At 45.7% G+C, this 25,996-nt stretch overlaps 4 protein-coding genes and 1 long non-coding RNA gene across 6 annotated transcripts; 4 read left to right on the plus strand and 1 right to left on the minus strand.

Annotated features, from left to right (window-relative positions):
* The first annotated feature begins 561 nt into the window (after window positions 1-561).
* Window positions 562-7,822, plus strand: LOC119222514 (voltage-gated potassium channel subunit beta-2). Its single transcript, XM_037479239.2, has 15 exons — window positions 562-681; window positions 3,104-3,404; window positions 4,324-4,367; window positions 4,516-4,553; window positions 4,644-4,723; window positions 4,801-4,845; window positions 4,995-5,039; window positions 5,133-5,176; window positions 5,600-5,686; window positions 5,841-5,926; window positions 6,035-6,155; window positions 6,249-6,343; window positions 6,505-6,625; window positions 6,721-6,809; window positions 6,896-7,822. The coding sequence occupies exons 2-15, from the start codon at window positions 3,112-3,114 to the stop codon at window positions 6,983-6,985; spliced, it is 1,278 nt and encodes a 425-aa protein (XP_037335136.1). The 5' UTR covers window positions 562-681; window positions 3,104-3,111; the 3' UTR covers window positions 6,986-7,822.
* Window positions 7,823-8,983: 1,161 nt separating this feature from the next.
* On the plus strand, window positions 8,984-15,062 carry LOC119221744 (cytochrome b5 domain-containing protein 1). The gene is made up of 4 exons (XM_037477803.2): window positions 8,984-9,369; window positions 9,731-9,807; window positions 9,894-10,112; window positions 13,867-15,062. The coding sequence occupies exons 1-4, from the start codon at window positions 9,255-9,257 to the stop codon at window positions 14,095-14,097; spliced, it is 642 nt and encodes a 213-aa protein (XP_037333700.1). The 5' UTR covers window positions 8,984-9,254; the 3' UTR covers window positions 14,098-15,062.
* Window positions 10,433-13,193, plus strand: LOC134107113 (uncharacterized). The gene is made up of 4 exons (XR_009942654.1): window positions 10,433-10,695; window positions 11,725-11,967; window positions 12,196-12,288; window positions 12,530-13,193. It is a non-coding gene; the product is annotated as an uncharacterized LOC134107113 (long non-coding RNA).
* A 107-nt stretch (window positions 15,063-15,169) lies between the features above and the next one.
* On the plus strand, window positions 15,170-17,653 carry asgr1a (asialoglycoprotein receptor 1a). The gene is made up of 8 exons (XM_037477802.2): window positions 15,170-15,322; window positions 15,433-15,540; window positions 15,860-15,949; window positions 16,034-16,099; window positions 16,198-16,290; window positions 16,509-16,663; window positions 16,799-16,908; window positions 17,291-17,653. The coding sequence occupies exons 1-8, from the start codon at window positions 15,265-15,267 to the stop codon at window positions 17,433-17,435; spliced, it is 825 nt and encodes a 274-aa protein (XP_037333699.1). The 5' UTR covers window positions 15,170-15,264; the 3' UTR covers window positions 17,436-17,653.
* A 265-nt stretch (window positions 17,654-17,918) lies between these two features.
* Window positions 17,919-25,973, minus strand: si:ch73-71d17.2 (RPA-related protein RADX). 2 transcript variants are annotated; one of them, XM_037477791.2, is made up of 19 exons: window positions 25,863-25,973; window positions 24,115-24,220; window positions 23,813-24,002; window positions 23,635-23,744; window positions 23,434-23,559; window positions 23,076-23,254; window positions 22,689-22,845; window positions 22,498-22,606; window positions 22,293-22,381; window positions 22,076-22,201; window positions 20,718-20,822; window positions 20,456-20,629; window positions 20,245-20,345; window positions 19,950-20,143; window positions 19,813-19,857; window positions 19,663-19,703; window positions 19,212-19,472; window positions 18,864-19,007; window positions 17,919-18,777 (listed from the first exon to the last, which is right to left on the minus strand). In XM_037477791.2, exons 1-19 carry the CDS (start codon window positions 25,923-25,925, stop codon window positions 18,653-18,655), a joined length of 2,445 nt encoding a protein of 814 aa, XP_037333688.2. In that variant the 5' UTR covers window positions 25,926-25,973; the 3' UTR covers window positions 17,919-18,652. The 2 variants fall into 2 exon arrangements, with proteins under 2 accessions (XP_037333688.2, XP_037333686.2); XM_037477789.2 differs by having other exon boundaries at window positions 20,221-20,345.
* Between the last annotated feature and the right edge of the window lie 23 nt (window positions 25,974-25,996).

Below are 25,996 nucleotides of genomic sequence, written 5' to 3' on the forward strand. Positions count from 1 at the left end.
TGTCTTCTGTCTTTATTACTTTATATTATTGATTATCAGCAGTTCACATGTTTTGACTCTAAATATGATATTTACGTGGAATGTAAAATGAACTGTGAATGTAAACAAAGACAAAGAATGAGAGCTGAGGTCAGTGAGACGGATTAACACGCTGATCTCTCTCTCTCTCTCACACACACACACACACACATCTGGCCATGACAGGTGTGTGTGTGTGTAATCCCTGGTTGATCTAATCTGTAATCCCTCGGAAAAACCTACTGCCAACCAGCAGCCACACACAGTTCCTTCATATGAGGACAAAGTGTCCAAATACATGAACCATTAAACATAATCCTTTGTAGTTTAACTACATTGATGATGGTCTCGTTGCAGCAGGTAGATGATGGGCACGTTACAGAGTGTGTATTAGTGACCTAGTACCTAGTACTAGTGGAGATATATATATATATATATATATATATATATATATATATATATGAGAGAGAGATTAGGGGCAAGAGGCACATTTAACATCTGTCTGATAATTTGCTACAGGTTTTAATCCAAACAGATGTGATATCTGCGCTCTGATTGGTGGGATTAAACCAGTAGGATTACTATCAGAGAGACAGAAAGACGAAGGTGGACAGATAATTCAGACGGGTGGTCCGACGGCAGGAATCACACACCTTTAACCAGGTAAAGTGTGTTTGAGTGTGTGTGTGACATCAGAGTTTTAATCTGCAGCTTGTTACCTTCCAGATGTTTATCCCCCAGAAGCCCCAGCGTAGATTTTGTACAATTAAAACTCCAGTGTTTTATTACGTTTCACCTTCTGTGTTGAAAAACCAGACTGGTTTCAATATTAGTTTGAACTAAACTAGTTTGATTAGTAGTTTTAAACTGAACTAATTTCATTTGTAGTTTTTAACTAACCAGTAGTTTGATTTATACTTTCTGACTGAGCAGTAGTTTGATTTGTAGTTTTAAAATGAACTAATTTAATTTTCTAGTTTTTAACTAAGCAGTAGTTTGATTTGTAGTTTTTAACTAAGCAGCAGTTTGATTTCTAGTTTTTAACTAAGCAGTAGTTTGATTTGTAGTTTTTAACTAAGCAGCAGTTTGATTTGTAGTTTTAAACTAAGCAGCAGTTTGATTTTTAGTTTTAAACTAAGCAGCAGTTTGATTTGTAGTTTTTAACTAAGCAGCAGTTTGATTTTTAGTTTTAAACTAAGCAGCAGTTTGATTTGTAGTTTTTAACTAAGCAGTAGTTTTATTTGTAGTTTTAAACTAAGCAGCAGAGATGCTCACGAGTCCCAAAGCTCGAGTCCGAGTCGAGTCTGAAGTCTTTCGAGGACGAGTCTGAAGTCGAGTCTGAAGTCGAGTCTGAAGTCACCGTGTGTGCGACTCGAGTCCGAGTCTCCAACTCGAGTCCCCATCTCTTATCAACGTCCCTTTTACCGTAAAAAAAACATTCCAACAACTTTTTACTCCTCCTTTACTCTTTACTTAATGTTTTTTTTTGTGGTTTTTCCCATTAAATGAAAATACGAAGCGTAGCCGCTAAACCGGAAGATTTTAACAGTAAGAATCGACGCAACCGTCTGTAATGACAGCGGTTACCAGGGTAACGAGGAGAAAGGTTCATGAACGGATATAAATGAATAATCCTGGTCTGACGGGATGTGTTAGCAGCAGTACTTGACTACACTCGCTGCTCTTGGCTCTGATATTTTTTGTCCACGTATTGTTTTGCTTCAGTGAGCAGAACAGAGACAGTTTAAGGAGACGCAGAGAAAACGGTCCGCCGCTGGAACGCATACGTCCCGACGTCAGCGAACCGTCGGTCGGACCGCCAGCGGCACCAGCGGCACCACCGCCTTCCCGTCAGCGCCACCCAGCAGCGGCATTCGACATCTTTCTCGTGTGTGGCCGCGCGTGCGCAGCCAGCAATATGTGTCAATGTACGTGTTACGTAGGCAGGTAACGGAGGGAGCGATATAGCGAGCTCATCCGATTTTTCCTAAAATTAAACATTGTTCACGAGTCCCAAAGCTCGAGTCCGAGTCGAGTCTGAAGTCTTTCGAGGACGAGTCTGAAGTCGAGTCGGAAGTCACCGTGTGTGCGACTCGAGTCGCACTGGAGTCCGAGTCTCCAACTCGAGTCCCCATCTCTGCTAAGCAGTAGTTTGATTTGTAGTTTTAAACTAAGCAGTAGTTTGATTTGTAGTTTTAAACTAAGCAGCAGTTTGATTTTTAGTTTTAAACTAAGCAGCAGTTTGATTTTTAGTTCTAAACTAAGCAGCAGTTTGATTTGTAGTTTTAAACTAAGCAGCAGTTTGATTTTTAGTTTTAAACTAAGCAGTCGTTTGATTTGTTGTTTTAAACTAAGCAGTAGTTTGATTTTTAGTTTTAAACTAAGCAGCAGTTTGATTTGTAGTTTTAAACTAAGCTGTAGTTTTATTTGTAGTTTTAAACTAAGCAGTAGTTTGATTTGTAGTTTTAAACTAAGCAGTCGTTTGATTTGTTGTTTTAAACTAAGCAGTAGTTTGATTTTTAGTTTTAAACTAAGCAGCAGTTTGATTTTTAGTTTTAAACTAAGCAGCAGTTTGATTTGTAGTTTTAAACTAAGCAGTAGTTTGATTTGTAGTTTTAAACTAAGCAGCAGTTTGATTTTTAGTTTTAAACTAAGCAGTAGTTTTATTTGTAGTTTTAAACTAAGCAGTCGTTTGATTTTTAGTTTTAAACTAACTAGTAGTTTGATTTGTAGTTTTAAACTAACCAGTAGTTTGATTTGTAGTTTTAAACTAAGCAGTAGTTTTATTTGTAGTTTTAAACTAAGCAGTCGTTTGATTTTTAGTTTTAAACTAACCAGTAGTTTGATTTGTAGTTTTAAACTAACCAGTAGTTTGATTTGTAGTTTTAAACTAAGCTGTAGTTTGATTTTTAGTTTTAAACTAACCAGTAGTTTGATTTGTAGTTTTAAACTAAGCCGTAGTACTAGTTTGGTCAGTAACGTGTTTGATTATTGGTGATTGTTATCAGCATTCTGGTCCTTCACAATCAGCCCACGCTGATATTTTTCAGTTAGCATTAGCATTAGCTCTTCTGCCTCTCGTCAGGGTCGGCCATGTTTGCGGGTCGGGTTCCGGCCACGGGAGCCGGCGGCTCGGCGTCCGCGGGAGGAAAAGGGAAGTTTTCAGTGGAGGAGCTTTACGGGTTCAACAAGAAGCCAAAAGGGAGCAGAGGGAATTCTGGGAAACCGGATAAGAGCGACGGGAAGAAGGAGAGCAAAGAGAAGGAGGAGTCTGTACTGGCGTCGCAGATCCTGGAGGCCGCCCGTAGGCTGATGGAGAGAAGACGACTGGAGGTCTACCTGAAGGAGTGTGATGTCACCATGACGCAGACCAGCATGCCATACAGGTGAGACAGGTGAGAGGCAGGGAGACAGGAGGTTTAAGGATTAGGAGATAGGGATTAGGTCAATAGTTATAAAGATTTAGGGATTAGGTCAATCATTATAAAGGTTTAAGGGTTCGGGGTTAGGGATTAGGTGAATCATTATAAAGGTTTAAGGGTTCGGGGTTAGGGATTAGGTCAATCATTATAAAGGTTTAAGGGTTCGGGGTTTAGGGATTAGGTCAATCATTATAAAGGTTTAAGGGTTCGGGGTTTAGGGATTAGGTCAATCATTATAAAGGTTTAAGGGTTCGGGGTTTAGGGATTAGGTCAATCATTATAAAGGTTTAAGGGTTCGGGGTTTAGGGATTAGGTCAATCATTATAAAGGTTTAAGGGTTCGGGGTTTAGGGATTAGGTCAATAGTTATAAAGGTTTAAGGGTTATGGGTTTAGGGATTAGGTCAATCATTATAGAGGTTTAAGGGTTTAGGGTTAGAGATTAGGGATTAGGGATTAGGAAATCAGGAGTTGTGGTTCTGCATTAGAAATCAATGGCTTTGAGATGGTCAATAAAGGTCAACTCTCCGTATTGATCATTGGCTAGTGATTGATCTGTGTCTTTTCACATAGAAAGCTTTACAGTTTAAACAATGATGACTCGGATATTGATACTCTGATGGAGATGACTGGGTTCAGACCTTTTGCTCAAAATGGACCTGAATGAAAAATTGATGAGTTAATCTTGATTGGTGACCTGAATATAGATGACTGGGACTCACTCACCTGGACCTTCAATTCGCCATGAACATCAATGACTAAGTAAAGACTATCTCCGATACCACTATGACCTCATTATAACCTCGCTATGACCTAACTATGACCTCACTATTACCCCACTATATGTCTCACCAACACTCATTCATCCTTTTACTTTTTTTTCAGGAATCTTGGGAAATCTGGCCTGAGAGTGTCCTGTTTAGGACTGGGTGTGGATTCAAACACACACACACATAGTGTCAATATACACTACAACACGCTTGTGCACACACACACAGACACACACACACAATATACACCACAACACACACTTAAACACAGAGCACATATTCATTGATTTTCTTTCTCTTTTCACAGGAACATGGGTGACTTTTGGCTCTCAGATCTCTGATGAGGTTTGTTTATGTGTGTCTGTGTGTGTGTCTCTGAGTGTCTTTGTGTGTTACATTACCACTACTAGAGGCTTTGTGTGGGTTACTGTGTAGATGGCAGAGCGAGTGATGACCGAGGCGTACGACAGCGGAGTCAACTTGTTCGACACAGCAGAGGTTTACGCCTCAGGGAGGTAAGGTACCCACTGGCTGTCTGTCCATCTGTCTCCTGCCTGTCTTCTGAAAGGACTAAAGCCTGTGTGTCTCTCAGGGCCGAGGCGACTCTGGGGAACATCCTGAAGAAGAAAGGATGGAGGTGAAAGTTGATGTGCATTAAATGCAACCAAATATAATAGTAATGCAGTAAATTCTTCTTGTTCTAATACAACCTGAATACCTCGTCTTCTACTCTTGAATTAAATGATGAAAGTATTCTGAATAACGGCCTCTGTGCCCCCCCACCAGGAGGGCCAGTTATGTGGTGACCACAAAGATCTACTGGGGAGGACAGTGAGCGCTAGTCACACTCACTACTTTAATGACACATATTCTCCTGTTTCGTAGCGACTGTAGGGAGTAAAGTGTGAGTCTGTGTGTCTTCAGGGCGGAGACAGAGCGAGGGTTGTCACGGAAACACATCATCGAAGGTAAAGAGAGTGCAATTAAAAAGAAACTACTCATTGACCGGTACGCGGCCCCTCAAAAACTACCTTAAACAACACAACTCCAAACTACACAACACAACACCAAACTACACGACTCCAAACTACACAACACCAAACTACCGTAAACGACACAACACAACACCAAACTACACAACACGACTCCAAACTACACAACACAACACCAAACTACCATAAACAACACTACACAACACCAAACTAGACAACACGACTCCAAACTACACAACACAACACCAAACTACCTTAAACGACACAACACAACTCCAAACTACCGTAAACGACACAACACAACTCCAAACTACATAACTCCAAACCACCCTGCACAACACGACACAACTGTACTTCCGGTGGTGGATGTGTCTGTGTGTGTCTGTGTGAGAGTTGCAGGTCTGCATGGGTCACTCTCCAGGTTACAGTTGGACTATGTGGACATCGTCTTTGCCAACAGGAGCGACATCAACTCCCCAATGGAGGGTCAGAGACACACACACACACACACACACACACATTCACAGAGACACACACAGATACACACACACTAACACAGAGAGACACACACCTGTAATGATATCATTGTTGTATTGGCTACATTTAATGACTGGAGTGTGTTTGTGTTTCACCCTCACAGAGGTTGTGCGTGCAATGACCTTTGTGATCGACCGGGGCCTGGCTATGTACTGGGGAACGTCACGCTGGAACGCTGTGGAGATCATGGTCAGCAGAGCGGAGAACCTTAGTGGAACCTCAGGAGCTCACTTACTTTCACTATTAATAATCAATACGTTTTTGTTTGTCTGTCCCACCTGTCTATCTGACCCACAGGAGGCGTACTCAGTAGCCCGACAGTTTAACCTGATCCCTCCGGTGTGCGAGCAGGCCGAGTATCACTACTTCCAGAGAGACAAGGTGGAGGTTCACCTGCCGGAACTTTACCACAAAATAGGTACAATACACACACACACACACACAGACTCACACACACAGACTCACACCTGGTCCATTGAGTGGTCCAACATGAGGTCTGCTTGTCCCTCAGGGGTCGGAGCCATGACTTGGTCCCCGTTAGCTTGCGGCCTGTTGACAGGGAAGTACAATGGGGGGGTCCCAGAGAGCTCAAGGGCCGCCATGAAGGTACACACACACACACACACACACACACACACACACACACACACACACACACACACACACACACATACATAGAATCATTGTATCTGTATAAGAATGTGTGTGCGCATCTATGTGTGTGTGTGTGTGGGTGTGTGTGTGTGTGTGTGTGTGTGTGTGTGTAGGGCTATGCATGGCTAAGGGAGCGTTTCCATAGCGAGGAGGGGAAGAAGCAGCTCAGTAAGATCCAAGAGCTCCACCTGCTGGCAGACAGGTTGAACTGCACTGCTGCTCAGCTCGCTATAGGTACACCACCTGTCTGTGAACACCTGTCTGTGACTACCTGTCTGTGGCACCTGTCTGTGAACACCTGTCTGTCTCTCTGCCTGTCTGTCTCTCAGCGTGGTGTCTCCGTAGTGAAGGTGTGAGCTCGGTTCTTCTTGGAGTCTCCAACACGGAACAGCTGCTGGAGAACATCGGTTCTATCAGGGTACCGAAAGGAACCACGTTCAAACCACTATCATGTATATCTATACCTATGTAAATATATACGTTACCTGTCTTTGTCTCCTGGAGGTTCTGTCTCAGCTGACTCCGCCCCTCATCGCAGAGATGGACACCTTGCTAGGCAATAACCCGCGAAACCGCAAGAAGGAGGCGAGCTGAGGAGGCGAGGAGGAGGAGAAGAGTTGAGGAGGCGAGGAGCTGAGGAGGCGAGGACGAGAGGAGGAGGAGAGGAACTGAGGAAGCGGGAGGAGGAGGAGAGGAGGCGAGGACGAGAGGAGGAGGAGAGGAACTAAAGAGGCGGGAGGAGGAGGAGAGGAGGCGAGGACGAGAGGAGAGGAACTGAGGAGGCGGGAGGAGGAGGAGAGGAGGTGAGGACGAGAGGAGGAGGAGAGGAACTGAAGAGGCGGGAGGAGGAGGAGAGGAGGCGAGGACGAGAGGAGAGGAACTGAGGAGGCGGGAGGAGGAGGAGAGGAGGCGAGGACGAGAGGAGAGGAACTGAGGAGGCAAGGACGAGAGGAGGAGGAGAGGAACTAAAGAGGCGGGAGGAGGAGGAGAGGAGGCGAGGACGAGAGGAGAGGAACTGAGGAGGCGGGAGGAGGAGGAGAGGAGGTGAGGACGAGAGGAGGAGGAGAGGAACTGAAGAGGCGGGAGGAGGAGGAGAGGAGGCGAGGACGAGAGGAGAGGAACTGAGGAGGCGGGAGGAGGAGGAGAGAAGGCGAGGACGAGAAGCGAGGAGGCGAGGAGGAGAGGAGGCGAGGACGAGAGGAGGAGGAGAGGAACTGAGGAGGCAAGGACGAGAGGACGAGGAGAGAAGGCGAGGACGAGAGGAGGAGGAGAGAAGGCGAGGACGAGAAGCGAGGAGGCGAGGAGGAGAGGAGGAGAGGGACTGAGGGGGCAGGAGGAATAAACTAAATAATCTCTCTCTATAAACTATGTATTCTTCAGGTATGAGAGAGGGACGTTGAGCTATAAGTCAAACAAAGTGATAAATAAATGAGTTATAACTACTCATTATAATTAGTAATTATAACTACTAAATAATGTAGAATTCATGAAGTATTTATTTAGAATTCATATTTAGTATTAACTAAATGATATTTAAAGATTCTCTAACATATATATAGATAACAATATATAATACTATCTACTATCTAAATGATCTTAGATCATTTCGCATGGATGATTGATTACTTAATATATTTTATTAAACCTTGTGTGAAGAATAAACAGTGATTCTAATAAGGTTGCAGCCTTGTCAATCATCATTTGTTGTTCATTGGGAAAACTGAGTTAAGTTAAATTAACTATCAAGTTGCCTCATTCGCTCTGATTCAAATGACGCTTCATTCTTCTTCGTTGGTTTGTCCAAGTTTTCTCCCACACGTTGTCTGCTCAAGTCTCCTCTGGTTGTTGTAGCCAGTACTTCAGATTCATGGTACTTCAGGTTCATGGTACTTCAGGCTTGTGGTACTTCAGGTTTGTGGTACTCCAGATTCATGGTACTCCAGATTCATGGTACTTCTGGCTGGTGGTACTTCAGGTTTGTGGTACTTCAGGCTCATGGTACTCCAGATTCATGGTACTTCTGGCTGGTGGTACTTCAGGTTTGTGGTACTCCAGATCCATGGTACTTCAGGCTGGTGGTACTTCAGGCCCATGGTACTCCAGATTCATGGTACTTCAGGCTCATGGTACTTCTGGCTGGTGGTACTTCAGGTTTGTGGTACTTCAGGTTTGTGGTACTTCAGGTTACATCTCTGACTGGTGGAGATTTAAGATGAAATGGTCCGTTTAAGGCTCAGAACCTTCCTCCATGTGAATGAGGAGCTCCTCCCATAAGAAACGCTGTATATGTTACCCAGGCCTAATATATTTGTACATATATGTATATATACATTTTTCAGATTATATTTTTGTACTTGTATATTAGTTGTGGTTATACGAGTTTAAATTCGAATTTTTTTATTCAAATAAATAATACCGTCCAAAAATACAATGTAATCTTGAAAAAAATGTACAAATAACGGGGGGGGGGGGAACACACAGAGCAACACAGAGACAAACAACCACTCACACTCACATTAATACACCTACGGGCTATTTCCCAATCAACCTGATCCCCACAGCAGGTCTTTGGACTGTGGGAGGAAGCTGGAGAACCAGAGAGAACCCACGCAGACACGGGGAGAACCTGCAGACTCGATCACGTAAAATTTAAAACAAAATCAAATAAAATCGGACTTATTTAGATTAAAAAAATACACGACAGTAACTTTAAGTGAATCGTTTTATTCAATTAAATTATTTTCGGCTGTAATATTTCTATGAACCGGACGTGACGACACCCGTCCAACCCCCGTCGCTCGTCGCCACAGCAACGCGTCAACACCGTGCAGCGTCCGGCGGTTTACCGGAGACACGCCGCGTCATGACCCGGTTCTTCACCCCCGCGGAGGTGTCCGCTCACAACAGCGAGGCCGACCTGTGGCTCTCGTTCCTGGGCAGAGTGTGGGACGTCACCCCGCTGATGGACCTCCACAGAGGTTGAAAGAACCATTGATTTACTGCTTCTGTTTACTTTGGTGTGATGTGATCGATAGGTTATGTGATGGAATACGATCATCTCCTTAGTATTAAAAGTAAACATTTTATAAAATGTTCAGATGAACAGACAAATATATATATATATATATATATATATATATATATATATATATATTTACATATGATTAATATGTATTTATTTTTATTAGTATATATAAGTAAGTAGAAACAAGGCTCCTCATGAATGTAAACAAACATTACAGCGTGAATAACTTTATCACTTTAAAATGGACCAATCAGCATTTGGTCTGGTGGTTCAGATCAGGCTTCGATGATGTAAACCCTTGTTCCTCCCTGCAGGTGACGTTCTGCTCTTACCCATCATGGAGGCCGCAGGTAAAGACATCAGCAGCTGGTTTGACCCGAAGACCCAAGACGTGAGCGGTGACCCCTCAGAGCAGCCAATCGGAGCAGCTTTCGGCTCCTCCCGGCTCACCTGAACGCACCTGTCCTCTGTCCTCAGGTCCGGAGATATGTGGACCCGTTGACTACCTGTGAGAGGTACTACACCCCCAGGGGCCGCTTTGTGCACGTCCCCCCCGCTGCCCCCCGCTCCGACTGGGCCACAGAGGTTGCTCCCACCTGGTGGAGGGACGAGCGCTACCAGGTGGGACTGCTGACCGCCAAGACCAGGTGGATACGAGTCATCAACACGCTGACCTCCCAGGAGCAGAGGCTGCAGGTGAGCTGTTCATACACCTCAGGCACCCCTCACCTGTACACAGCTACCTCTCACCTGCTCAGGTACATCTCACCTGTACACAGGTACCTCTCACCTGCTCAGGTACATCTCACCTGTACACAGCTACCTCTCACCTGCTCAGGTACATCTCACCTGTACACAGGTACCTCTCACCTGCTCAGGTACATCTCACCTGTACACAGGTACCTCTCACCTGCTCAGGTACATCTCACCTGTACACAGGTACCTCTCACCTGCTCAGGTACATCTCACCTGTACACAGGTACCTCTCACCTGCTCAGGTACATCTCACCTGCACTCAAAAAAAGGATATTGGCTGGTTGTTACATTTACTAATGTGTAACATGTAGAATGAACGATATTCATTAATGTTTTCAATGTGAACGTGATTCAGTCATGTAGGATTGGCATGAACTTCAAAAACGTAACGTTTATTAGATCCATTCATGTTGCGATTAACTGAGACAATCGAGTAGCCAGGCATGACCGCGAAAACCAAGGCGAAGGCAGTCTTCGTCAGAACCAGATTAAGAAGATACACCGTTGGCCGCACATGGAAAAGGTAAGCAGAAATCCATCACCATCCTTCTAAATGTAAAACAATTATACGTGCATTAATGTCTTCATATCTTAGCTCGTTGTTCTGTTTATGCTATTTTTTATGTAGTGTTATTTTTTACTACATTTAAAAAGGGTAAAGTCCCCATGCGCATGGCTAGCAATGTCGTGTTAGCTTATATAACGTTACGTTACTCCTTTTTGCAACATACCAATGTGAACGGTGAACAGTGAGCTATTGTTAATGACGAGGTAACGTTTTAGCAATATATTATAAGGTGTTCGACTAGCTAACGTTGACTTAATGACGTTAGCATACTCCTTGTAGGGTTACATTAGCGCGCTAACGTTACTGCTGAATTTGAATGACAATAAATGACTAAGCACACGTTTCATTTACTAAGAGTAATACTACCGTCATTATATATATATATATATATATATATATTGACGGTAGCTAACGTTAGTTTGGAACATGGCCAATAGCTGCGCGCGGCAAATATAGCAGGCCGTTTTACCGACTCTCATAGATAGATAGATAGATAGATAGACAGATAGCAATGAGTCGGCGGACCATCGGCGGTTCTCCAGAGGCAGTAGAAGCGACAGTATAGCGTAATTGCAAACACGTTAGCGGCGCACCGCCAGCGGCAACCGCTTCGTTTCCCGGACGGCCAGCCGCCGTTCCGCCGCAGTTATACCGAAGGCGGCGTCTCCGCGGCCCGCCGGAGGCAAACGCTATTTTGGAGCGATCTGTATATATATTTATACATATAAAAATGTATAGCATGCAGTTTATCTAGAATAATGATTGATCAAACCAGACAAATCTCCATTTCCATTTTAATTCCACATTTCAAAGTACAGTACTGTCATTGGGGTACTGTCAATGGGCTGGCTCCGCTCTGGCCACCCGGCCCCCGCGCACTGGTCTGATGCGTCACAACAACCGGGAGTTTTTCGCGCGTCACTGACTTAGGAGGCCTTAACCCCCATGAATATTAATTGATTGTTCTATCTGACTTTATTGCAGCAATTTCTGACTGCAAAAGTGTCCTGTGTCTGCTATCCCCCAAAGTGTGTCTTGGATCAACCTCACTGACTACACCATCCCACTACAAGTCTCCTGGAATTCAAGAGAATCACAACAATCAATTTGCAGTCAAAGTTCTTCTCCCAGCTGGATCTGTACTCTGAAAACCTGATCCAGGTGTATGCCAAGAAAAGTGGAGTTCAAGGGAGAAAGATCAAGAGCATCATGGTACCCATAACCCAGGTATGATGACAATGGAAAAGTTAAAGAGAGGCTATTCTACTCGTAGAACTTTTTATTTTGTTTACTTACTTGTTGCCTTTATTGGTCGTCTGCACTTGTTGCTAACACTCCTGGATCCCAAGGGTTCACATACTAATTTACACACTGATATTGCATGGTTACTCATTGTGATTAATAAGATGGTTGGTTTAGATGGTGTTCCTAATGTTATTTTATCTGCATACTTAGACTGCCAGCATTGACGTCAGACGAGAATGCGTCCTCAAAGGTCTATGTGTTTACTTGAACGAAAATCCAGAGAAGCTGGTGAAGGAATACACGGTATGTTCATTTACCTTTATCTTTACTTGGGTAAGATCAGATACGATTAAGTTGGCCCAACTTAACTTCTTAGTGTTGTTTTCAACTATTTGAATATATATTTGAATATAGAATATTCTTTGAAAGCCCTAATGTGAATGAAGTTATTGATAGCTGTTTATACAGTAAAATAGTGCAATAAAAATGGCATGTAATGCACATAAGTGAAAAATGATTGCTTTTGTTAACTGTTTTGTCACAGAATATTGAAAGCAGTCAAACAGCTATGGCGGAGACAGTCTTTGCAATCCATGTGATTCGAAAAGAAGGAGCGGAGCCCAGTGATGACCCAGATGAAGTCGGAGTCATTCTGGAGGGGGTGGAAGTGCTGAGCGAGTTGGGAAATGTACCCTTTGCAGTGTCAATGTTGCTTGCGCTTGTGTATGCTCTCAACTTGAGCTACCCTCCAGAGCTCAAGTATACTTTTGAAGTTCTGCAGAAAATAATAATGGAACTAGACCCAAACAAACTATCCATAAAAGGACAAGCTCTCAAAATAAAGCTATCCCGTTAGACACATTATGATGGCTAAAGCAGATTAGACACTTCTGTGTGTGTTTATTATTTTCTGTATTCCTGCGTGTTCACCAGTGCATTAATTAAGTAATCACAAGTCTTTAAGATGAATGTTGTGAATGTAAGAGGATAAGAGGGATGTTTGTACAAAGACAAAGTCTTCAGAGTTCAGGTCAAGACTGCACTAATAACCACTGTTAGCACTTTCAAAAATGTATTTTAATTGTGTATGTGTCATAGAAAGTTGAGAAAAGGTTTTGATATGTATGTTTATAAGAGAAGCTGCTCATTAAAACATTATTCAGTGCCTACTTTGAGAAATACAGTTGTATTGCAACATCTCTCGTTTGTCTTGTTTCCAGCCAACACAGTTGTATATTTTGTTAAAACTTAGTTTCAGTTGTGGTTCAGGGTAAATGTTAACACTAACATTTTTAGTATTACTATAGCAAAATCATGGAAAGTATTTCAACATAATTTAACTGCTTTCTTTAAGCAATAAGCAATTAAGTTGGTTCACTATAATATACTCGAGTCGGATCAACGTAATTTATTAGAGTTAGTCCAACCTATTTTTCTTGGGCAGGATTAAATTGAATAATTTGGGTTGGTCTAACTTCATTGACTAGCCTACATTTTACTAATGTGGCATTAGTCAAACCAACCGTATTCATTTGAGTTTGACACAACCCAAGAAAATGCGTTGAACCAACCATAATAAATTAAGTTGATCCTACTCAAATACATCAAGTCGTATCAACATAATTTCTTTATGCTCAAAGAATCAATAAAATAGTGTGCAAATCATTTCCATGATTTTATTAAGTTCGTTGAAAGCGTTGTTTTTTTGAGTGTGTACACAGGTACCTCTCACCTGCTCAGGTACATCTCACCTGTACACAGCTACCTCTCACCTGCTCAGGTACATCTCACCTGTACACAGGTACCTCTCACCTGCTCAGGTACATCTCACCTGTCTTCCCTGAGCTCCTGCGTAATGGATCTTGTGACTCGATTCCTCAGGTGTGTTCGGAGGAGACGATGGCCGAGATCCTCCAGCGTTACCTGCGTTACAACTCTCACGCCCGCAGCTACACCTGGAAATACGGCGGCGTGATTCTGGACATGAACCAGACGCTTGACGAAAACAACGTCCCAGACGACGACCACGAACTGCAACACCTGAGGCTGGACCGAGACCTCTTCTCCCCTGCCCTGCTCCTCTACTTCAACGATGACCTCACAGAGAGCTGAGCTGTGACGTCATCATGGCAGACCTCATTAAAGAGTTACTCTGTTGAAATGAATTTGCCTGGAATCTCAGAATTATTAACAAAAGAAATGATTTTGAATCTGACTTCAGGCTTAAACTTGATTGGTTGAGCTTAAATGAAAGAAAACACCGTAAAGTCAAATGAATCTGCTGCGGCTACATTAGCTGCTGCTAGCATTACACACCCACACAGGTCAGAGGGATGGAGCTTTGTTGGTATTAGCATCTAGCTACCTCACATATGTCACGCATGTGATATTCCAGCTACAGATAAACGGTCAGATCGGTTTGAGGAAGCTTCGCCGAGTATCTGTTTCCCCTCCAATAAACATCAGCCCCATGAAAGTCCAGAGAAAACTCTCTGTTGGAATGTAGGACGTGGGATGTGTGAGTTTACCATCGAGCAGGTCAGATTAGGACTTGTTTTTAATGTATGTATATTACATTATATATACATTGATGGGTTTTTTAAAATTCCTGCAGCGGAGGAATTTCCCCTGAATGGGTCGTAGATGCTAACATGCTAACGTGCTAACAGCACTTTGAAGGGACCCGCTGGCTGATCTGTGACTGTAGATTAGTGTGTGAGACTCACTGTCCTCATCCTGAAAGGACAGTATCACCATGATGTCCTCCTGTCTGTCCCACTGTCTCTCTTGTCTCATTCATCAACCCTCTGACAGTTGAAGTCCCATCAACTGATATGAAAAAGTGATGAGTTGTCCTTCTACCTGTCTCTCTACCTGGTTATCTCTCTGCCCGTCTGTCTGTCCGTCTCTCAGAGCCGACTCCTGTCTACTTCTCAGAAGTCTCCTCGTCTAACGGCAGCAATCATTCTAGTAGTGAGACACACACAGACACACACACACAGACACACTACTTGATCATTCTACATTGACGTTTTTGATTCAAATGAACTCTCTCAATAACCCTAATAAAATACACCCCCCCCCCCCTTTGCAGGTATGGAGGACACTTCCATTCCCTCCAGGAGAAACGTTTCCATACTTTATTGCAGGACCACGGTGACATCTGTGTTTTCCAGTTCAAAGTTCCTCCTGGAGGACGATGACCCTGGGCTGGTTGTTTGGACAGTCTCTCTGTTTGTCAGTTTTCACCGTGACGGAGACGGAGTTGGACACATCGCTATGACGACTGAGTACCACGACAACCTGGAAAATGACAACAACTCCTTCTGGAATAAAGGTACTGACTCTCCGTCTGTCTGGCTGACCACGCTAGTTGTGAGACGAGAAGATCACCTCCTGTCTGTCCCCCTACCTGTCTCTCTCTCTCTCTGCCTGTCTGTCTATCAGAGCCGGCTCCTGGCTACTTCTCAGGCGTCTCCAGGTTCAGACGCTGGTTGTTTCCTGGTCTGACGGCGACAATCATCCTCATTCTGATCATAGCGCTGGGAGCTAGTAGTGAGACACACACACACACACACTTTTTCTAATTCTTATTTTTTAAGGATTGGTCTAAAATCTAGTGTGAAACTTGTTGTAGAGTGTCTGTCTGTCCTCCTGTCCAGAGTCAGCTAGTTGTGACACACACTAGGAATATCAATTCTGGTGTTTCCTGGTATGTTTGCAGTCCAGAGATGTGGTTGATCAATCAGAGGGAATTGTACCATCATCAGATCAATATGTTTGTGTAATAACTTGACTGTCACCAAACATCTGCAAAAGACGTTGAGCTGGGCTCGTTACGCTAATGTTAGCATGTTCAAACGCTTCTGTTCAGACTCTAGCATGTCCAGCTGGTTGTGGTCTGTGGACGGACGTGTGTCCAACCTCACCGAGTCATTGGGCGCCTCCCAGAAGCTCACCCAAGGTAATGCACCTGTGTCTCTGAGACCCCGCCCCCCACAGACCTTACATCTGATCAGCCCACATGGTCCTGTGCTTCCTGTCCCAGATGCAGCCAACGACGTTCACCGCCTCAAGTTTGCTGTGGAGAGTAACAGGGACCAGCTGACCTCAGGTCTGTCAGAAGCTCCTTAAATCACAAACTGAAGAACCCTGAAGCTCATTGTGTGTGTGTGTGTGTGTGTGTGTGTGTGTGTGTGTGTGTGTGTTCAGTGGCCGAGGCGTTGAAGCAGCTCGCAGCTCTGGACTCCATCAGCAGGACGGTCGCCACACTCAAGTGTTCCCTCGCACACATCATCAACAACAGTAACACACACACACACACACACACATACACACACACACACACACACACACACGCCTATCTTCTCTGTAACCCTCAATCACATCCCAACTCTTGAAATGTCTTCTTTATGAAGTCCACATGTGATATTGTTCCTCACAGAGTTGTAACTGTGCATCTGTCTGTCTCTCTCTGCCTGTCTGTCTGTCTCTCTCTGCCTGTCTGTCTGTCTCTCTCTCAGGTTCGGTGGCTGATGGCTGTTGTCCGCTGGATTGGGAAAGTTTTGGTTCCAGCTGTTATTTTTTCAGCAGGATAGTTTTACCCTGGCATGAAGCTAAAGACTGGTGCAACGGACACGAGTCCCACTTGGTCATCCTCATCAACGACAAGGAGTGGGTGAGACAGCCCTTCTGTCTGCCTCTTGAAGACCAATTTAATCCGTCCATGGAGTAATCAACAGAGGACCCAGAGTTGATCCCTGTAGGACTCCTTTTATCCTTTTAACTCTCTCTGCCTGTCTTTCTGGTTCAGGACTTCGTCAACCAGCATATCATGGGGGTCCTGTACTGGATCGGTCTGAGTGACGAGAGGACGGGGGAGTGGGAGTGGGTCAACCAGACGCCCTACGTAATGAATCGGAGGTTTGACTCGCTGGATTAATTTTCGAGCTTTGGTCAGATGGTCTAGATACCGTGCTTGGTCTAGGTACATTACCCAGTCTAGGTACTTTACCTGGTCTGTGTTCTTTGCCTAGTCTACGTACTGTACCTGGTCAACAAATAATACATGGTCCAGATTTGTTACCTGGTCTAGATAAAGTACCCAGTCTAAGTATAGAATCTAGTCCAGGTACTAACCCGATTCAGGTTAGTGTACTTGGTCTTGGTTTGCTGGGTAAAGTATCTGGTGTGGTACAGCATCGGTCTAGGTGCTTTACATGGTCTGGGTACTATACCTGGTCGTGTTTTGCACAGTTGTGTTGAAATAAAGACCTCTGACTGGTGTCGTGGTGCCGGCCCCCAGGCACTGGTTTCCCGGTCAGCCGGACAGCTGGACGAATCACAACCTGGGTCCGGGTGACGAGGACTGCGCCCAGATGGTGAACGGACGCCTCAACGACCTGCACTGCTCTTCCAGGCTACGCTTCATCTGCCAGAGGCGCAGCTGAGAGGCTCCGCCCACACCCTCCAGCTAGATACCGTCTGCTGATTGGATCGGCCGCTCGATGACATCACACCGTCTGGCCAATCGCAACCTCCAGAGCAAAGGCAGCTCACTTCAGATCAGTGAATCAGTCCGCTACTAGTATACAGACATGTGTACATGCATACGTCCGCCTACATGTAAATATATATGTATATATATATATATTTACATATATATATATATAAATCTGCTGCTTTGTGTCACAGAACTCAAATAAACTCAGAGCCTCACTGCTGTTCTGCGTCTTCATCACAGAGGTTCATTACGACTGACATTCAAATACTCAAATACGGATTCACCCGCCGATGAAAGTAGTCCCCAAAGTCACTACTTCCTGTTAATTACAAATACAAAAGCAAAACGATGTGTGTGTTTTTTAAGATTGAAGTTAAATGGTTGGTTGTTAAAATATTTAAAACTCCAAAACATCAGAAGAATGAAAATGTGAAAGTGAGAAATGAAGATATTTTAATGTGAGTTTTTCTTTTCAAACACAACCTTTATGGCACTAAAATGTGATTTTAAGATCACATTCGACTAAAGAAAGAACATTTCTATATAGATTTATTTCTTTTCATTCAACAATAAGAACACCAAAACAACAACATCGACCACCAGAAATAAAAAAAAATGCTGTCAATTATGTGTCAACTGCCATCGAGTCGACTTCCTCCATTTTAGTGTCCACCTGTGACCCCTCATACGTTTACATGTATGTTTACATGTATGTTTACATGTATGTTCACATGTATGTTCACATGTATGTTCATCCAATGGGTCCGAGTGAACCACTCCTATTTTTTTAAAAGGAATTGCAACACAAATATGAATTACAAAAAAACATTAATATACATGTATATATTATACTATGTATACATTATATTCATAGTAATATAAATTACTAAGAATAATCAAAATTATTTACATGAAACCAACAAAACCGTTTTATTCTTTGTATAAAACAAACACGTAATGTTTAGTAGATAAAGTACATCAATGAACACAAAAGACATTTGCTGCATATTTTGCTGAATTAAATTAAATTGGTATTACTTAACAGTAGTTATATTTTGTATTCTTGTACAACAATATGAGGATTCATCTAAAATACCTTCAGAAGTACTACAAAGTACAACAACATGAGGATTCATCACGTGTGTGTGTGTCTGTGTGTGTGTGTCAGTGATGGAGGGGAAACGCTCGGCTCAGGACGAGTTCAGTTGTGGCTCCACCCAGATGACACGCCTCCAAGACACACACCAGTCTCTGATTGGCCAGCTGTGTCGCCATGCCGATGAGGTCGGCTGAGAGAGAGAACGGGAAACCATCACCTTTAAATACGACTATGGTGTGTGTGTGTGTGTGTGTGTGTGTGTGTGTGTGCACTGACCTGGGGATGGGGGAGGTGTGTGAGGGCAGAAGGCTCCATGGGATAAGATGGAGGTCCAGGTGTTGGCGTGAGGGAGGAGTGGAGGGGGGGAGGAGGGGGACAGGGGGAGGAAGAGGGCGTCGACCAAAACGCCGTCTGAGAGAGCTGAAGGAGAGTGATGACGTGAGTACACTCAGTATTATAATAACACATGTACTGTACGTGTAGTACGTGTGTACTAACTACATGTCCTCTATACAGAGTACTACATATGATTACGTGAGTACTACATGTACTGTGTAGCAGGTACGTGCACGCATCGCATAAATGCCCTGTCAGAGATCAAGGTGGGGGGGGCAGTAGAAGTACCTCTAAGTCTCAGAGTGTAGTACTCATCGAGGGCGGAGTCAAACCTCCCAGTTAATGCCCCTCCCATCGCTATGGCAACCGCCTGCTCCTCCCTGTGGGCGTGGTCATAACGCAGCGGCAGCGTCTCCGAGGTGATGAGGGGTTGTTCAGGGGGGAGGGGGGCGCTGACCAAGGGCAGAGTGTCTCCATCTTCATCGTCTTCATCGTCCTCATCAGCGTTGGTGCTTTCTATGAACTCCATGGAGGCTTCAAACAGGATGTCTGGAGACAGAAGATCCCTGGGCTCAGTAGTGTTATCACACAATAAGTAGTACTACTTTCACTAGCATTATCAATGTTAGCATGCTAATAGCACACAGGGACTGGATGAAGGCCCCCGTCCCCCCGTCCTCCTGCAGCACCTCCCACAAATCTCGGTCCTACTCCTTCTGCAGCACAATATACAACGTACCTGACTGGTTCTGTTCTGATTGTAATGTGACAAACGGTCGTCTGAAGAGACAGAAGACATGTAGTACTCAGATCCTTTACTGCAGTATGATGAAGTACATCATCTAGTATAACGTAGAATCATAGTGTAGTATTTTGAGGGTGTAGCCACCTCTTGTGTGGAAGCGTCTCTGTGAGCCTCTTCTTCCTGGACTTCCTGCTGAGACACAGGGGGACAGTCAGTCCGGATGTCACCATGGTAACAGCTGCCTGGATACAGAACTTCTGAGAAGAGTTCTCACGTCTCACCCTGATCTGTGGTCCACAGGAGTGGAGGTCGAACACAGAGACATAGGAGACAAGGAGGGGGAGGAGGACGATGGAGGACTTCTGAAGGAACGAGGTGTCGCGGGGGAGGGAGACGGAAAAGGGGAGGAGTTACGGAAACAGGGGGAGGAGCAGAGGGATGAAGTTCGGTCCGTCCAACACAAACATCGCTCCTCCTGAGAGACACAGAAAGTACATCAGCCAGGAAGTATGTGAGACAGGAAGTACACGAGTCAGGAAGTACAACACCAACCTCTCCTCTGCGGCGGTAAATCACCATGGTAACAGCTGCCTGGATACAGAAGGTTTGTCGCTCCCGGTAACAGAGCCTCTCTAGCTCCCTCTGAAGCTCCGCCCCTCGCAGGAAGCCCGGTACACCTGTATGCGCGCGCACACACACACACACACACACACACACACACACACACACACACACACACTTCAAGGCAGAGCTCACTTTTATTCTGTGAATAAGTTTCTCAACATACCTCTCCTGTCTTTCATGTACATTTCCAATGAGACCGGAGGAGACGGGTAGATGAAGAACCCTCCAATCAGAGCCCTGCTTAGCACCTGTCCGTCATCCTGGCTCCGCAGCCATTGGATGAACTGTTGCACCGGCCGCAGCTTGCGGTAACTCATCTCTGAGTGGTGGCGCATGCCTGCATATCGCCAATGAGCAGAGAGGAGAGAAGTCAGGTGACAGACCCATGAGGAACATGGATGGACACACCTGTACACAGTGGTTACCTGTGCAGTACACCTGTGTGTACGTTGTGTTGGTCAAGTAGAAGACAACGTCACTGCCACCAGCAGCTCTGATCAACTTCAGTCTGGTACAAACTACCACGGAGACTGGAGACACATGGAGAGAGACAGGCTAAGAGACAGGGGACACGTGGAGAGAGACAGGCTAAGAGACAGGGGACACGTGGAGAGAGACAGGCTAAGAGACAGGGGACACGTGGGGAGAGACAGGCTAAGAGACAGGGGACACGTGGAGAGAGACAGGCCAAGAGACAGGGGACACGTGGAGAGAGACAGGCCAAGAGACAGGGGACACGTGGAGAGAGACAGGCCAAGAGACAGGGGACACGTGGAGAGAGACAGGCCAAGAGACAGGGGACACATGGAGAGAGACAGGCTAAGAGACAGGGGACACGTGGGGAGAGACAGGCTAAGAGACAGGGGACACATGGAGAGAGACAGGCTAAGAGACAGGGGACACGTGGGGAGAGACAGGCTAAGAGACAGGGGACACGTGGAGAGAGACAGGCCAAGAGACAGGGGACACGTGGAGAGAGACAGGCCAAGAGACAGGGGACACGTGGAGAGAGACAGGCCAAGAGACAGGGGACACGTGGAGAGAGACAGGCCAAGAGACAGGGGACACATGGAGAGAGACAGGCTAAGAGACAGGGGACACGTGGGGAGAGACAGGCTAAGAGACAGGGGACACATGGAGAGAGACAGGCTAAGAGACAGGGGACACGTGGGGAGAGACAGGCCAAGAGACAGGGGACACGTGGAGAGAGACAGACCAAGAGACAGGGGACACCTGGGGATAGACAGGCTAAGAGACAGGGGACACATGGAGAGAGACAGGGGACACATGGGGATAGACAGGCTAAGAGACAGGGGACACGTGGAGAGAGACAGGGGACACATGGGGATAGACAGGCAAAGAGACAGGGGACATGTGGAGAGAGACAGGCTAAGAGACAGGGGACACGTGGAGAGAGACAGGCTAAGAGACAGGGGACACATGGAGAGAGACAGGCTAAGAGACAGGGGACACGTGGAGAGAGACAGGCCAAGAGACAGGGGACACATGGGGATAGACAGGCTAAGAGACAGGGGACACGTGGAGAGAGACAGGCTAAGAGACAGGGGACACATGGGGATAGACAGGCTAAGAGACAGGGGACACGTGGAGAGAGACAGGCTAAGAGACAGGGGACACGTGGAGAGAGACAGGCTAAGAGACAGGGGACACATTGGGAAAAAGACAGGGCCGAGACAGACAGATCCATTGGGCTGTCCAAAGTGAATTTCATTGAACTGAAGTTCAGTCTGTGTGGGGGGGCCAGGGGGGGGCGGTCTCTCACGTGGGTGGAGCTTGTGGTGGGATTCGGGTTGAGACGTAGAGAAGAGCTTCACCATGATTGGCCGGTGGCTGCTGCCGTCCTCCAATCGCAGCCAGTGATACTCCAATAGCTCCGCCCCTCTTCCATCTACCAATGAGAGCACACAGAGGGGCGACTGTGTCACTAAAGCATGACACCATCCGTACAGTGTGATCCTGGTCGCTACGGCAACACTCACCGCTCCTGATTCGCTCGGGTCGTCCTGAGAAGGTCAGCAGGCCGATGACATCACACACGGCGCCGTGAGGACGGTCCAGGAGCTCCTTGCTGACAGAGAGACAGTCAGTATGTGTGTGTGTGTGTTATTGTGAGTATGTGTGTGTGTGTGTGTGTTATTGTGAGTATGTGTGTGTGTGTGTGTGTTATTGTGAGTATGTGTGTACCTGTTGCAGAAGCTGTAGGAGGCTGCAGGTGGGAGATGCTGAGGGGAAGCAGAGGATTCTGGGAGGACAGAGATGAGAGCAGCAGGATTCCTGCTGTTCACACTGATCTCTGGAGAGACAGAGACAGTGAGGTCACAGTGAGGTCACGGTGAGGTCATAGTGGAAGATCCAAAGCGACTTCAACCACGTACCTATGTCGTCCGGCTGCGCCTGGAAACGCTGTTTGACTCGATAGCGTCTCAGGTTGACGATGTCACCAGGCGTCAAGCGGCGATACCAGTCGAGGCACACGCTGTTCCACAACACCACGCACACACTTCCTGTCCGGTCGCACACCTCCAGCACGGCCTGCACACACAGAGGCGGTTAGCGGGGCTCCGGAGGTGCTCCTCAGGGTTCCATCTCCGGTCCTCCGAGGTTCGTTATGAAGAGAGTGAGCGTCGCTCAGCGGGCCACTAGGTGGCGCTAAAGTAAGCGCAGAGGAAGCTGCAGACGCTGCTAATATTGGAATATTCAGTGTTTTCTAAATGTTGCAGTACAACTATTCAGAATGTATGAGAAGGGTTTACTTCACTGACCTTATATGGACATTCACAGTTCACGTCACTCCTCCCATAATACATCAGGTGTGACTTGTTGATGATGCGAACGATCAGCTGGCGGTGGACGGCGCCCCTGGCAACGCCCCTGGCAACGCCCCTGCGACCAATCAGGAACGAGTCCCTCAGCTCCGCCACGGTCACAGCGGGGCGGAGCTCTGAGATTAAATACTTCATTTGTATAAATTACATTAAAGTTTATTGTTTTCTTAATTTTGGCAACATTTATTTATTAAGTTGTGTTATGTTTTATAATAAACTGTTGTTTTTATAGAATATACTTTTGTTTCAAGAATAAACACAATAAACTAATTAAATGTCAAAACCTCCACTACACCTCTCTCTTCCTCCTCCTCATCTTCGTCAGTGGGAGGAGCTTCCCTCCACGCCCCCCCGCTGTAGTCCACATTGTTCCACAGAGGGAGAAACACGCTCCTATTGGCTCGCAGAGGAACCAGAGCACCTGTGGGATCAATTAACCAATCAGAGACAAGGTCAACAGCACACTTATGCCCTAACATCATAACGATTGTCTCACCTGCTGGTCCCGAGGACCCGAACCAGGACAGAGAGTCCACGTGGAACTTCCCGAGTCCTCCATCCTCACCTGGAGCTCCACCTGAGACCTCCGCACTCAGCAGCTTGTAGCTGCAGGACAGAACCGTTAGACCACACCCGTCACGTTGCTACAGCTCGGCTCACCTGTCCCGGCTCACCTGTCTCCGTCCGCGGGCGCCATGGGGCATGCTGGGAGCTGAGCGCTCATTGCGCGCGTGAAGGCAGCGTCACAAAGCGCCGATCCGGACCTCAGGACGTACCTCTCCACCAGCCGGTTCAGACCAGGATCCAGAGTCACACGGAGCCGGCAATGCCCGTCTGTCAACGTGGCATCATAGAGGTCATCACCTGGGGACGCCGAACCAGTGAGACCAGTAAGTCCAACCGTAAAGGAGACAAGTGGAGCATTTTCTCATATTTCCTGGTCCCGCCTCGTCTGTCTCGTCCTCTCATCTCTCACCGCTGAGGACGGCCTGGGGGAAGTAGACAGAGGAGCCTGGGTCTCTGCTGTAGCGCTGCAATTCCACCACATGGAGGACGTCCCTGCAGACGGCTGGAGACGTCCACTGAGGGACAAAAAGACAGACTGTCAGTAGTGAAACTGGAAGCTAAGACAGGTGTCTCCTCTCAGAGAAGCAGGTTCAGTTACAGGGTGCTTTGTGACACCAGTGGTGGAATGTTCCAGTGAATACAGAATATTCCTTATAATTATGGGCTGGATTCAAATGGTCAAAATGTTTTTCAGTGAAGAAGTTTATTCTCTGGCGCTAAGGAAAGGAGCCTCAATGCTTCCTTACTTAGCGCCTTGAGCCTAGGAAGCACTGGACCATCCTTTACAAAGGAGATCATTCCGTCCCACAATTCCCTGCAGCGGCAATATTTACATAGTGACGTATGATTGGTCCGTTCAGGAGGATCGATCATGACGTAGAAGCACAGATCACAACTACGCAGCTTAGTGGAGGTGGAGTCCATCCCTAAACACCGCCTTGTCCTTTCCTAACTCTGAGGTCAAAGTTCAGTGGTTAGGAATAGATATTAGGAGGTCATTCTTTGATAAGCCAGCCATGGTTGTGCATGACTTGTCTCAGGTTGTCCTCCACGTCCAGGCAGTTAATTACCGGTAATTAACGTTACGTCAGGTAACAACAGGTAGAATGCGCTCTGCTACTTGGACCACACTCCATTCATCCATTCATTCATTCAACAGCAGATGGACTTTATCACCGCGGTCCACTCAGCCGACACACGAATTCTACTGCACGTTTATGCTGACATTTACGGTACTGAGCAAGTAACCGGAATAAAAGCTATTTAATCAAATATTCTGGACAATGACTGAAGTATGTGAGTTAAGGACGAGTCTGACTACTCTTACACAGTAAATGCAATATTTTTACTCTACATTTCTAGAGATTTCTCCAAAGTAAAAGCCCTATAATTACAAGTTCAAAAGCACCATTTCTCAAAGCTTGGACTGCAATAAAAACAGATTTAGCAATAGTTCCAGGATAAGACCAACGTACCTGAGTTAAGGACCTCATAGACTACTACCAAGATGAATATCAAGCATTTCTACTGTACAGATTTGGAGATTTCTGAAAACTAAATGTCCAGTTTTTGCAAATTCAAAAAGATAATTTCTCCTTACTTGAACAGCAATAAAAGAAAATTCAGGAATAGTTCCAGACAAAGACCAATGCAAATGTGTTAAGGACCTCTCTGACTACCAGAATGCGGAATACCGTAAATGTCAGCATAAACGTGCAGTAGAATTCGTGTGTCGGCTGAGTGGACCGCGGTACTTTATCAGCTCATACGAAACACTGCTGCACCACAGGTGCGGGCATTTCACGTGGTTTGGGTTGTTCAGGCAAATTCATCATTTATGTCAATGTTTTAGACAGAAAATGTCCACTTTTAAGACGGAATGGCGGCAGTACGGGAACTCACGAGGGACACGTTTTCTTTCCGAAATCTGGCGTTTCATTGTTACAATTAAAACAATCTTCTTACAACAGATGTTTTCATTGATATTATTATTAATGCACATATCATTATATGCAGTTACATGGCCATTTGTTTCAAGAAGCAAAGCGAATATATTTGAACGTTGTCTGGTTTAACCGCGCGAAAAGAAGCGGATGTTCAAACGACCCTATCGATAATCCTAATGATCAATAACACGTGACGCCGTGCTGTCCACACCTTGTGCTGCGCGGGTCTGGAGCGGCACAGGGTTCTGTAGAAGACGCAGTCCGGAGCCGCCATGTTGGACAGGCGGCCGGAACCAAAACACTGCGGTGCATTGTGGGAAAAAGAGACGAAGGCGCTCGTTTTTG

Source organism: Pungitius pungitius, chromosome 1 (genome assembly GCF_949316345.1).
Source record: "Pungitius pungitius chromosome 1, fPunPun2.1, whole genome shotgun sequence".
Taxonomy (NCBI): domain Eukaryota; kingdom Metazoa; phylum Chordata; class Actinopteri; order Perciformes; family Gasterosteidae; genus Pungitius; species Pungitius pungitius.

What these genes read in the sequence shown, in the direction of transcription:
- LOC119222514 (XM_037479239.2), top strand. Translation starts at nt 3,112, where the DNA reads ATGTTTGCGGGTCGGGTTCCGGCCACGGGAGCCGGCGGCTCGGCGTCC. An exon ending in CATCAACTCCCCAATGGAGG is followed by an intron (nt 5,687 to 5,840) that starts GTCAGAGACACA and finishes TCACCCTCACAG; the next exon opens with AGGTTGTGCGTGCAATGACC. An exon ending in GGAACTTTACCACAAAATAG is followed by an intron (nt 6,156 to 6,248) that starts GTACAATACACA and finishes CTTGTCCCTCAG; the next exon opens with GGGTCGGAGCCATGACTTGG.
- asgr1a (XM_037477802.2), top strand. Translation starts at nt 15,265, where the DNA reads ATGACGACTGAGTACCACGACAACCTGGAAAATGACAACAACTCCTTC. An exon ending in CTCCCAGAAGCTCACCCAAG is followed by an intron (nt 15,950 to 16,033) that starts GTAATGCACCTG and finishes TTCCTGTCCCAG; the next exon opens with ATGCAGCCAACGACGTTCAC. An exon ending in CAGGGACCAGCTGACCTCAG is followed by an intron (nt 16,100 to 16,197) that starts GTCTGTCAGAAG and finishes GTGTGTGTTCAG; the next exon opens with TGGCCGAGGCGTTGAAGCAG.
- LOC119221744 (XM_037477803.2), top strand. Translation starts at nt 9,255, where the DNA reads ATGACCCGGTTCTTCACCCCCGCGGAGGTGTCCGCTCACAACAGCGAG. An exon ending in GCTGATGGACCTCCACAGAG is followed by an intron (nt 9,370 to 9,730) that starts GTTGAAAGAACC and finishes TCCTCCCTGCAG; the next exon opens with GTGACGTTCTGCTCTTACCC. An exon ending in TTGACCCGAAGACCCAAGAC is followed by an intron (nt 9,808 to 9,893) that starts GTGAGCGGTGAC and finishes CTCTGTCCTCAG; the next exon opens with GTCCGGAGATATGTGGACCC.
- si:ch73-71d17.2 (XM_037477789.2), bottom strand. Translation starts at nt 25,925, where the DNA reads ATGGCGGCTCCGGACTGCGTCTTCTACAGAACCCTGTGCCGCTCCAGA. An exon ending in TGAGGAGGAGGAAGAGAGAG is followed by an intron (nt 23,255 to 23,433) that starts GTGTAGTGGAGG and finishes ATTTAATCTCAG; the next exon opens with AGCTCCGCCCCGCTGTGACC. An exon ending in ATCAGAACAGAACCAGTCAG is followed by an intron (nt 19,473 to 19,662) that starts GTACGTTGTATA and finishes TTCTGTCTCCAG; the next exon opens with ACATCCTGTTTGAAGCCTCC.